At 42.2% G+C, this 12,652-nt stretch overlaps 1 protein-coding gene across 2 annotated transcripts in view; it reads left to right on the top strand.

Annotated features, from left to right (window-relative positions):
• Positions 1–11,490, top strand: part of VPS26A (VPS26, retromer complex component A) — a 12,970-nt gene extending 1,480 nt beyond the window's left edge. Inside the window, exons 1-9 of one of the 2 annotated variants that reach the window (XM_041490068.1) lie at positions 918–1,039; positions 3,199–3,348; positions 5,024–5,096; positions 7,158–7,314; positions 7,769–7,933; positions 8,358–8,464; positions 9,490–9,558; positions 10,163–10,305; positions 11,179–11,490. In XM_041490068.1, coding sequence (XP_041346002.1) covers positions 992–1,039; positions 3,199–3,348; positions 5,024–5,096; positions 7,158–7,314; positions 7,769–7,933; positions 8,358–8,464; positions 9,490–9,558; positions 10,163–10,305; positions 11,179–11,292 — 1,026 coding nt within the window. In that variant the 5' untranslated portion in view covers positions 918–991 and the 3' untranslated portion in view covers positions 11,293–11,490. Of the gene's footprint in view, positions 1–917; positions 1,040–3,198; positions 3,349–5,023; positions 5,097–7,157; positions 7,315–7,768; positions 7,934–8,357; positions 8,465–9,489; positions 9,559–10,162; positions 10,306–11,178 lie in introns of those variants that run through there. The other variant, XM_041490069.1, reaches the window with a different exon arrangement.
• The last annotated feature ends 1,162 nt before the right edge of the window (positions 11,491–12,652 follow it).

Raw genomic sequence — 12,652 nt, 5'->3', positions numbered from 1 at the left:
GTATACGGGATGGGGTGGCCGCGGTTGTGAGGGGTGTGCAGGGGGGCGCGGAGGGGGCGCGTACCATGGCGAGTGCGGGGCGGGGGGGCAGCGCCGATCCGCCATCGCCTGAGGCGGCGGCGGCCTGGGCAGGGCGGCGCCGCCTCTCCCCCCTCCTTCCGTCCAAAAGCAAGGATTTAGGGGGTTATTAATTTTATTTGCGGATCAAGAGTGCCCGCATGACCTCGGCAGGGCGGGGTTTGGTGCTGAAACTCGGGTTCCGTGTGCCCCGCAGAGCTGCCGTCGGGGAGAGCGCCCGGGCGGACCTGCGCTTATCGGGATCTTCCGGCAGTGCCGTGAGGCAGCGCTGGCCGCCGCGGGCTCCGCTCCGCACCGAGCGCAGCCTCCGGGAAACCGCGGCCGCCCTGTGCCCGGCAGCCTGGGCCGAGCGCTCGGTGCGCTGCGATGAAGAGGTTGAAGAAATACGTGCTGTAAAGAGTCATCTGGATCGATGGCTTTGTGGTTCTGGGGCGTTCGGGTTCCTTCACGTTTGTCTCCTGTGCGTGCAGGAGCTGCTCGGGGCTCCGTGTGAGGCTGGGATTTCTGTTCCCTGTCAGCCGCTGGCATTCCCACAAGTCCTCCAGTGCAGCTATTGCACTTCGGGGCTGAACGCAGCTGGGTTTTGGTCCTGATGTAGCAGAATCTCCAGCGTCTGTCTTTTGCACGAAACCAAGAGCGGAGCATGGCATTTGGCCAGTTTCTGGAAACCCCAGTTCTCTGTCTGCATTCTCTTAAACTGTAACATAATAAGCCCTACGATAGCTATCTAAAATACTTCTTGTTTTGCATAGTTTCCCCGCAGCAATATCTTCGATAGCAGCTGGAGGAGATGCCTGCTGCTGACTTCTTTATTTCATATGTTCTTGTTCTTTCTGAAGGAGATCATAGCTAATCTCGGAGGAGTGCAGTTGAAATATTTACATGCAGTCTCCTGAGAAGTGATGTGTTCCCAATGTTTGGTATGGTTGACCATTTAAATGGTCAGCCTGTAATTCAGAAGGTACTGTGAGAGCATCCTGTATAGTTTACTTTAATGTAATGTGCTTCCTTGTTTAGTTAGAGGAGAGTATAAGACTAATCTGGAAAACAAGTACAGTTTCAAGGAGAAAATGTGGCCTGCTCAAAAGTATCTTGTGTTTAAAATAGTCTACAATTTGGAATTCTTGTTGAAACTTTCTTCTTTTTCTCTTGCCCTTCTCCAGAAGCCAAGAATCAGTAATGGTTCTAGTGTGCACTGTTTGCAAAACAAAACAACAAAAAGCATTTTTCAGCAGTCTGTACAAATCTGTGCTTGGCAGAGACTTGGAGTACATTTTGGTCTTCTGTCTGCTGGCCTTGCTGGTTGTCTGCTGCTGCTTTCACCTCGGAACGTGTAGTAGATATAGTTTGAGTCATACCCATCTTTGTGGGTTGAAGTGGGGCCGATTGCTGAGCACATAAAAGTCAGTTTGATCTTGTGTGAATCACTGTTCTGTAGCTCCAGCTTGCTCTGTGTCCTCTGCTCTCTAGGAGGGGTGAGCATGAAGTCACTCAGTGTTCCTACTGCTAAGCAGTAGCATTCAGATCAAATCTTCCCCTAGGCTGTCTGTTTTTTATGCTGCATTTCAAACTTTAGGTCCCCATAACGTCTTGGAAAGAGTTCTCACTCCTTTTTTTTAATGTTACATTGATGGAGTGGCAGTGATTGTGTTGTTTAACCCCAGCTGGCAAGAAAACACCACCCCAGCTGCTCGCTTATCTCCCCACCCTGCTGGGATGGGGAGGAGAGGCAAAAGTAAAACTTGCAGGTTGAGGTAACAGTTTAATAATTGAAGCAAAGTAAAATATAATAATGGTACATAATAGCATAATAATAATGAAAAGGAAACATGAACGAGTGATGGACAATATAGTTGCTTACCTACCTGCTGACTGATGCCAGACCCCTGCCAGCCCCCTCTGGGTAACTCCCCCAGTTTGTACACTGAGCAGGACATTCTGAGGTGTGGAATATCCCTGTGGCTGGTTTGGGTCACCTGTCCTGGCCATGCTCCCTCCCAGCTCTGTGGTGTACCTCCCCACTGGTAGAGCATGAAGCACAAAGAAGTCCTTGACTTAGAATGAACCCAACTTAGCAACAGCTAAAACCTCAGTGTGTTATCAGTGTTGTTCCAAGACTGAATCCAAAAAACAGTGCTGTATCAGCTACTGAGAAGAAATTAACTCTAGAAGAACATATATCTAGAAGAAATTAACTGCAGCCAAAACCAGGACAGACTGTTTCGTGTATACCAAATTCATCTGGTTGAAGCAGATGTTCTCTTGGAGAGCATAGTGTAATTTCTCAAAAAACCCAAAAATCACACTGAATTAGTGAAGAGTCGTCTGCTTTACATCAAAGCAGATTAGTGCCCAAATCTTTGGAGGAAAATGTTGGCTTTTGTACTAATCTTACTGAGTTTCCCACAGAGCCATGAACATGTTTTGCAGCTTCTTGTAAGAGGTGTTTGTGTGAGATCAAAGGATGGTCTCTTGCGTTCTTGTGTTCAGTGCCGGTCAAAAGTTCGAGCACAGAGAATGCTGAGGAAAGGTGAGGACAAGCACTGTGCCTGGAGCAGTGTCACAGCTGCACCTGTAACACCCTCTGTGATGGCAGCCTTGTGCAGCTGAGGTGAAAAACTGCTTCACTTCGGCTGAGGTGAAGAACTGAAGAGCTGTGGGAAGAACTGCTGCCTCTCAAAGCTGCTGGTGCTGTCTGCTAAGACAACTGTGGTGTGTAGGCAGAGGCAGCAAATAAAATCCCTGCTCCTGTTCCCCAGCCAGGAGGTTGCTTTGGGCTTTGCATGATATCCCTTATTATTGTTTCTTTCCATTCCACTTTGCTCTAGTGTTTGGGTTTTTTAGTGGTTGTAATGGTAATTACGCTGTGTACTTTTTATAAACGTGATATTTTGTAAGAGCTGTCGCTGCTTGTTACTGACCTGATTTCAGTTATTTGCTGGATGAACAGCTGTCCTTTGTCATCACTCTTTCTTGGGTCTCTCATACATAATGGCTTTGTAACTTCGTGGAAGCACAAATGGTTTTTCCCCCGGTGTATAGTGTAGAGCTGCAAGTAAACACCACATTTCAAATTGAGTGTCCACTGTGTAGTAATTAATCCAATTCTTGTTATTCCAGAGTTTTCTTGGAAACCTTTTCGTTCCTGTTTGTGAGATTGATGTTGTACTTAATGATGCCGAAACACGGAAACCTGCAGAAATCAAAACAGAAGATGGTAAAGTAGAGAAGCATTTTCTCTTCTACGATGGAGAATCTGTTTCAGGAAAGGTAAATTTTTATTTAAAAGTGACTATTAATCACTGTTCTGATTCAGGCATGCAAATGCATATTGGAAGGTAAATGAAAAACTGCTGTGAGAGCTGCATTTTCAGCTTGTGTTGTTACTCAAAGAGGAAACTGTTTTGCTATGTATGGTTTTTTTTAACCACAGTCATTCAGGCAGCTGATAGAAATCAACATTTTTGAATAGTAACTATTTATTTCCGGTCATCTGATATTTATGAATAAGCTTTTTATGCAATGATGTGCAATCTTGCTGTTGCTTCTGATGAGAAAACTGTTTCAAACAGGATCCACCTGCTTCCCCTTCCCTTTGAATTCCAAAATCCACAATCCAGTACAGGTAACAGTAATTTCTGGCTGGCACAGTCAAAAATTTGCACACCCTGAAGATAAGCCTTGCGTTCCATGCCCTGAAGTGATTTCTGGATTGCAACAGAGGAGCAACATATGTAGTTCAGCTGACTGCTGAGTCAACAAGAGTTTTACTTACTGGGAAAAGAGACAATGAAGTTGAGCTTTCCAGAGCAATTTCCCTACATTCAGTATTGCACCTAGGCACTCTTTACCATCACTCTGTTTTGCTGGAGCCATTCTCACACTCTGAGTATTTCTGTTAAGATTCACTTCTCCTTCAAAAGACTTGAGCCGGGTACTGTTGGGTTCTGAGATTGACTTCTGAGTGCCAACTTTGATCTTGACTGACCTACAGCACTGGGCATCTTCCTGCTCTGGCTATACCTTTCTGTAAAAAGATCTTGCTTCTCTGGAAATATCCTTGCAGGGATGTGAAGGGCCACGAGATGAGCCTCAAACCCAGGAAACTGAGGGAGAAGCTTATGATGACCTGATGGAGCAGTGCTTGCTTTTATTGGGGATGCCTGAGAGGTGCCTGATGAGTTTTGGCTAACACAGGCACAGTGGCATGAGGAGGTCTGGGAGACCAGAAGTTTTTTGGACAGCTTCTCTCTACCCCATCCTTTTTTTCACCACAGTGATGGATTGTTCCAGTGATTTACTTTCAACTCAAATAGTGACAGTGTACTGGATTTTTGTACAGGAATTTCTCTGGTCATCATGTCTTATAAGAAAACATTCTGTGTGCTTAGTATTTACATGTTTCTGTACAACGTAACCTTGTGGAATCCTTACTTACCTGTTTTTGAGAATCAGAGTCACAAATGAAAGTCTTCATAGTGGGTTTCATTATCTGTTATTTTTCATTGACTTAGCCAACACCAGTATTTAGCTGTCTGCCGGAGAAGGGACTGAAGCTCACATGACTTGAAAGGAATCAATCTCATGGCATTTCATTTTTGAACTTCCAGATGTGACTGTCAGAAGATGCGTTGAAGCATCACGACTGGCTCTGCTTGAGCTGTGGCTTGGTTACTTAATTTTGGGACTTGAAAGTTCCAATTTTAGTTATGAAATTCAGTCTTGTGGATGATTAGATTTTTCTTGAATGTTTTAGTGGTGCCTTGGAAATGCTTAATTTCATGATCAGCTGTTTGATTTGGCTGCCTTCAAGTTCTTGAGAAGAGATCTTGGTTTCCATAGGCATGTGCTAATAGGTTTTCCTTTTTACTGAGATTGTGTTAGAGTGAAAATGTTGAAAAAATTTAACTTGTGTGTGTTTTTTTGGTTTTTTTTACCTCGGTAGGTGAACGTCTCCCTTAAACATGGGAAGAGACTAGAGCACCAAGGAATTAGAATTGAATTTGTAGGACAAATTGGTGAGTTTGAGCTATAAGGGGGCTTTTAGGTGCTTGTGGTTAATGGAACTTGGCACTTGGGACTATCAGCAGTTTGGCTCAGACAATGCAACCTGTTCTGATCAGTGGGTGATAAGGGCCAGAGGAAAGTTGTTTTCCTTACTTTAAAGCAAAAGATGTACTAATTTGTGCTACTCAGAAAGTCACTGGGAGAAAGATACATACGTGGGAGGGAGAACTGGGTTGGTGAGTATTCAGTCTGTCTCAGACTAGCTAAAAATTGGATTAATAACCAGTAGAGATTCAAAAAAACTAAACTTGTGGTCTTCTCTGAAAGAGAAGAGGCATACGAAAGAAATTAAGAGGCAGCTTACAGCAAAATACTTTTAAAAATTTTATGGTAGTTGGTTTTATAAAACCTATTAGAAATGTAAATTCCTTATAACTACCAAAGTCTGCTTGGAGTTGAACTATGAGGAATCTTCTTACCAGTCCAGGTAGTCTCTCTGCACCCTTGGGCTGATGCTAAAACTCCTTCCTTCTCAGAGAGCTCTTTGCATTGTTGTCCCCCTTGGAAGTAATTGCTCAAGTTTCAGCCTCATACAATTGACTTCAAATGGAATTTCACAAATTCCCTGTTTCTCATCAGTCAGTAGGCTCCAGTAGTCTGTGTCTGAAGTGTTGTGTAGCAGTGTGTCTGAGACCTGGCACCTGCTGCTTTGTCCTTGGAGGTTTTGATCAGTAAGGTTGTAAAATTAAACTCTGAGAATAAAGCAGCACTGTCATGGGAGTGAGGCATATAGACAGAGGGAAAAAAAGAGCTCAGGTATGTCATCTTCATTTAGTCTGCTGTCTTCTAACAGCTGTACAGATTGTTTTTCATCTTGACTTACACATTTTATTCTCTAGATTAATTGAATTTGATGTAGTGTTTCTTGAAATTCATACCTTTCTGGGACTTTCTGTTATGGTACATTTGGAAGTCCACAGAGTTATGCAGACGTGGTTTAAACTACTGCTCTTTGTACTTGTCCATGTTTTCTTGCATCCTTCCAAGTGTCAGTATAGAAATGCAGAAAGGATTCCAGTAGTGTGATCTCTCTGCACTGTTTGCAGACTAACTCCGTATCAAAGCTGCATTTTAAACCAGCTCTTCAGAGTACAGCTTTTCTGACTGACTGGCACAAAAAGTATTTGATAGGCAGCATTAGATAAACTATGCATTAGATAAATGCTTGTCCCAGCAAACAAAGTACATTTTTAGACAATTTGTGGTCATATTAGAAATAGGAGTTACTAGTTAGTGTTAGTTCCTGCCACATTGGCAGTGATAAACTGTGGAGTTGGTCTGTTTAGTTCATTTATTCTCTTCTGAAAAACTTTGGTCTGTGTAACACCAACTACCAATGCTGATGTTCAGTTTTGAATGGTTGAGAAGCTTATTTTTAGATGCTGAAGTGTTTGGGTTTTGATTTTAGGGTAATTTTTGGTGAGAATTGCACGACACATATCTAGGAATTAATCACTGGCACTGCTCTGGGGACAGGAGATGCTGTTGCTGTGGAACTGCCTTTGTTTCCAAATGACTGATTTTGACCAGGGGTCATATTAAGCTATTTGACTGTAGACTGGTAGTAATAATAAATTATTTGCTAGATGTTTTTAATCTGCAGATCAGATTAGGATCACTGGCCTGTCCTAAATAAGGCAGTCCTGACGCTGCTTAGGCTTGTCCCTGCAGCAACAAATGCTGGAAGCCAAAACCAGGCAATGCTAATTACAGAGCATGCAAAGCAAGAAGTACTTATTAAAGCTAGCTAAACTGTCATTAACAAACAATGCCATGCTAGTGAAGCTCTCAGTGTGTTCTCTTCATTCCAGTTAGTTCTTTAGGGATGCTAACTGTAGGTTGCTAGAACTGAAGGTAATTCGAAAATCTGAATAAAACATTTGGTCAAATATGTGTATTTTAAGTTAATTGCTTCTGTTATACTCTCCCACCTGCTGCTGTCAAATTAAAGACAATTTTGTTTGCTAAAAATAAACACTGAAACATATTTTCCTTTAACTTTCTAACTTTAGAACTCTTCAATGACAAAAGCAATACCCATGAATTTGTAAATTTAGTGAAAGAACTGGCCTTACCCGGAGAACTGACCCAAAGCAGAAACTATGACTTTGAATTCATGCAGGTTGAAAAGCCATATGAGTCCTACATTGGTGCCAACGTCAGACTGAGGTTTGTAACTGCTAAACCTTTTTTTTTTCCCTCTCCTCCCCTGTAGAAAATTCATAATTTAGCAATTATGCTGCCCCCTCTTTCTTCCTTTTAGTTATTACATAGAACATGTAAAAGCCAGTAGTGTGCCTTGTTTGGAGTTGGGGAGATTTTAACACAATGTGGTCTTTTCTACTTAATTTGGAATCACTCAATGCTGTTTGTATAAATAAAATTCCTCCAGTTCAATCAAGTGAAGACAGTCCATGTCTCTCCTCTAAAAGAAAAACCCATAGCCACAACTGAAGAAAACACTCCCACATGTGTTTTGTCTTGCATTTTGGAATCTTACTCTTTTCTGCTTAGTCTTGAGATTGTACACTGGTCTTTCAAAGAATAGCTGTACTTCAGAAGATGAGGGCTCTTACTTAGTAAATCTGAATCATTCTGGCTAATCCAGTGGCTTTCTTCCTAGGTATTTTCTAAAAGTGACAATAGTGAGACGGCTGTCAGACTTGGTGAAAGAATATGATCTGATTGTTCACCAGCTCGCTACATACCCAGATGTAAACAACTCCATCAAAATGGAAGTAGGCATTGAAGACTGTCTCCACATAGAGTTTGAATACAATAAGTCAAAGTAAGTGTCAGAGAAAAATGCTTTTTAGTAAGTAACTTGGTATGAAAGGGTCCAGTATGTAATATATGGTGACCAACTTCACCTTCTGGAGACTTAAAATGTAAAGTACTAATTTCACAAAGGCCTTTTTGAGATATAGTTGGCTGTTCTGTCTTCAGTACTAACAGGAAGGTCATTAGCAAATATTTAAGCCTTATTTTTTGCATTTATGCCTTTACAGCATAAATAATAGCACTTCCTGTATTGATACTGATGGAATGATGGAAATATTGTAGTTGCTGTGGTCTGGCTAAGTGCTTAGTTCCCTGGGGAAGTAAGCTCCCAGTAGTTTCCAGGCAGATAGCTGCCTGTGTGACTTGTGTTCAAGAAAGTGCAAAACTTGTGTTTATTCTTTAACAAAATCCCCCATTTTGTTCTCTTAAAGGTATCACTTAAAGGATGTGATTGTTGGAAAAATTTATTTCCTCTTAGTGAGAATAAAAATTCAGCACATGGAGTTGCAGCTGATCAAAAAGGAGATTACTGGAATTGGTAAGAGAAACAAAGGCCAAATGAAATGGCAGCTTGTGTGCCAGTTGAGCCTTATGCAGACCTGGAGACTGAAGTCAGTAGTAGCAGTGCTGGCAGAACCAGTGCTCCACCAGCTTCTTTCTCACTGGTGTTTGGCTGCCATTTGCATTTTGTGCTTTGGCAATAATACTTCGTAGTCAGCACTGCCAGTCTGTTTAATTGCTCTGGGGTTGTGACTCTTGTGACTCTTCACAAATGTGAGCCCTTGTAAATGGAACTTGGACATAAATACACAGAAGTGTAATCAGCCTTAATAGATAAAGAACAAGGGAGGAGGTGTAAAATGCATCCTGAAGACCCCCTTGCCTCTACAGGGATTGACTGGTTAAGGGGGCTTAACATCAGCATGAATCACTCATGTTCTAGAAATGTGTCATTTTCTGTCATCCAGAAAAATGGATGTGATGGAAATACCAAGTGGCTTTGAAGCAGAAACAGCCTGATCATGGCAGATCAGGCTTGTACTCGCTGGAACAAGGCTGGAAGAGGCTGTGGCTCATGACACTTCACTCCCCAGTAGCTGGGGTTCTTGGGAGCTTCTTGTATGGAGAATGAGAAAGCTTCCACTGGAGGAAGGGCAGAAGGCTCTACTTTACTGCTGGCTCTTGAGCTGGCTGAGGACCCTTCAGTTCCCAGCTTGAGCGTGGCCTAGCAGTACCAGTTGCTACCACTGCTCACCGAGCAGAGCGGTTTCAGGATTCCAGACTCTCTTGCTTGTCCCTTATTTAAAGCTTGCATATCCAGGGCTCCTTTGAAGCTCTGGTGCCTGCCTCTGCTGTGTCAGTGTGGTGGGAGGAGAGTAAGAAAGATGTCCTGCCTGGGAGGGGGTTTTGCTGGCTTTAGCCATGTCTGACTTACATGCACGACAAAGGCAAAAAGGCAGTGCTGTGTTAGTTTAAAAGCTGCAGAATGAAAGTTGTTGAGATAAGGCTTTGTGAATGTTTAAAACTGAAGTGTGTGTTCTCACAGAGAACTTGTTTCACCAGGACCCAGTACCACAACAGAGACTGAAACTATTGCAAAGTACGAAATAATGGATGGTGCACCGGTTAAAGGTAAATAACTGTGATTGTTTTCAAGGGGGAGCATTTAGTGTTAAAATCCTATTTAAAAGGTGTATTTACTTTAAATTTAATTTAAATCCTGTTTAAAAGATCTGGAGCAGAAGAGAGGACTTACACTTTTTTTTTTTTAACTGAAGAAACCACACTTCTCCGTAGGTTATTGAAATGATGATGCATTTTCTACTTGGAGAAGACATTTTTATGGGCATTTAGGACATTTCCTTGGGGTCCTAGTAACTTTTACCTTTTACCTTTATTTACCATTGGAAATTCTGTGACTGATTCTTCCATCAAACCTGATTCCATGGTGTAGACCACCTCTAGAGAGTTCAAAATACTGATCCTTCTGGCTTTCCTGCTTGCACTGAGAAAGGGTCCTCACTTTTCATTTCATACTTGCTTCTGTGCTCAAGTGTTATATTTCTGATTTTTTGCTGGGTATTTTTATGTCTTGTGTGTGTTTCTTTGCTTTTTTTTTTAAGCAAGGAACAGCACAGACAGTGTTTGGGAAACTGCTTTTATTTTGCATGTCTTCTGAAACTGTACTAATTATTCCAGTTGTAAGGAACTAATTTAAGCTCTCTGTTTTTTGCAGGTGAATCGATCCCTATAAGATTGTTCTTGGCAGGCTATGACCCAACTCCAACAATGAGGGATGTGAACAAAAAATTTTCAGTGAGGTACTTCTTAAATCTGGTGCTTGTGGATGAAGAAGACAGACGATACTTCAAACAGCAGGTATGGTCTAGAGCAGTCCTGCTGCAGAATTACCTGGGCTGTTTCACTTGCTGCTTTGAACCTTCAGCAGCTTAGAAGGCACCTGTGCTTCGTGTGTGGCGTAAGCGTTTCTGCTGGCAAGTGTGCTGACAGCTCTGTAGATGATGTTACCCTGCAGAAAAGGAGCCAAGAGGGATGCTGGATGCTATTCCAGCAAGGACAGGGTGCTCAGTACCATGGAACTTGCTTTGGGGATACCCAGACAAAACTCTGGGTGGGTAAAATAAGTTACTGGTGCATTTGTTTGCTTCCTTAAACTGCTGCTTCTCCCCTCCTGCACTAGTTTTGAACCCTGGGTTCAGAACTGCAAAGTGTTAATAAGGACTGAACATTTGACTGAAAATGTTAGAGAAGATGAGGTGATGCTGAGGAAGGGGGTAGCCAAAAGAGTCACTGGAAGAAGCTGTGTGGATTAGATCAAAATCTTCCTATTACAAAGTAGACAAGACAGTGTAATTAAACATGGAAAACAAGAGGGAACTGGAGCATACACTGGCTATGGTAGGCTTTGGATTTTGAGAAAAGGAGGAAGAAAAATTTCTTGAACTCTTCAATACTATTAAAATTGAGGGTAGGATAGTTAAGGAAGGGGTGACTGCTCAAGATTGCACGTATTCAAGCAGTAACTAAATATGTAAATTTAATGGTGGTGTCTTTCTGTTACTTTTACATGAACTGCACTGATAAGTAGTGGGGATGCATTTTTTGGTGGGCTTTTGTGTTTAGTTATTTTTTATTTTCGTGAAAGTTTTAGTTTATTATGAGCTTAAGATACTAGATGCTGTTGCTTTAACGGCAGCTGTTGGTTTCAAGAGTGTTTTCTTCCTCAAATAGGAAATAATTTTATGGAGAAAAGCTCCTGAGAAGCTTAGGAAACAACGGACAAACTTCCACCAGCGATTTGAATCTCCAGAGTCACAAGCATCTGCTGAGCAACCTGAAATGTGAACTGGTCTAAGGTGAAAAACTTTGCTTCAGTGCTTCAGCAGGTTAAAGATGGCAGCAGCCTGTGGGAAAAGAAGGCCAGAATTCCCATTACAACTGTCTTCCTTCATCTTGCAGTGCTGCGTTTACCATGCTACTAAAGCGTTCTTCAGTTAAACATTCAAGTATGTATATACATTTAAAATAAAGTGCTTTCTCAAACACTGGAACTTTCTTAAGCTACTATTTTATACTGCACATTTACTTTTATTTGATAATGTTGTATGCACTTGGGTATGCAAAAGCTTAAATCTAGTTATTTCCATGCATGGTAGGCTGGTGTATTTGATTTTTGCTGCTCACCTCTACAGTGTAGGCTAAAGCATTTCCTGTCTCTCATGTTGTTTATTGCATGTTTGTTTCCAATGTTGCTTATTTGCTTTGTTTTGTTTTGAAACTGCATTAAGACACAATGACTAAATCACACTAAAAATCAAGGTTTATGGTGCATTTGTCCTAAAATCTCCTAATTGCTACGTTAGACAGGGTTTAACTGAAGCTGCATGTATGTGCACTATGGTTGGAGCCCTCAGACCAGTGGTTCTCAGAGGCTTTGCATCTGTCAGTAACAAAGAATACTGGGAAGCGTCTTTGGCCTCTCTCCCCCAGTTCTCTGTCAAACTTCTCTTTCACACGAGTTGCTCCTAACTTTTGGGGGCTTGTTACCCAGTAATTAGCGACTGTAGGGGTGTCATGAGTTCACCCTCAGGTAGTGAGCGGGTAAAGTATTTGAACATAGTTACCTTATTGATGAAGTAAATGCTGGTAATGTTGATTATTTTGCAAATATGTGAAACTGTGTTTCCTCCTGGCTTCATGATTCCACTGTCTTCACAGTCAGTGTCTGTACCTGTCCTGACAGGAGAGGCAGACTGTCCCCAAAGGACATCCTTCTGGCCTCCTAGAGCAAACGAGCTTTTGTGGTCTTCTGCAATGATACTCAAAGCCAGGCAAACCTTAAAACTCAGAAGCTTGTCTGGCCCAGCAGGTTGTTTGTCTTTATCATCATCTCGTAGGCATTTAGTGTTTGAAGAAGTAGCTTAAAGGAGTTAAGTGTTCACTGTGCGCACGGGGCGCGGCTCTGCTGTCAGACTGTGCCTTGGGCACAAGCCTGCTGTGAGGAAGGCAACTTGCACTTGTGGTTCTCTTGGCCTTTAAACCAAGGCTTCTCAGCTCCGGTGCAAGTGTCATTGGTAACCTTACTTTATGAGTAAGTAAATAATCCAATTACATTTCTGTAAGAACTGTTTTATTACTGCGGCACTTTGATAAAGCAGAGACTGTGTACTTTGTGCTAGGATACTCCTAACGCGGATATCTTCGG

The sequence above is a fragment of the Pyrgilauda ruficollis genome, unplaced genomic scaffold, assembly GCF_017590135.1.
Source record: "Pyrgilauda ruficollis isolate IOZ18807 unplaced genomic scaffold, ASM1759013v1 scaffold98, whole genome shotgun sequence".
In the NCBI taxonomy this organism is placed as follows: Eukaryota; Metazoa; Chordata; class Aves; order Passeriformes; family Passeridae; genus Pyrgilauda; species Pyrgilauda ruficollis.
This window is presented reverse-complemented; position numbering and strand designations above follow the sequence as displayed.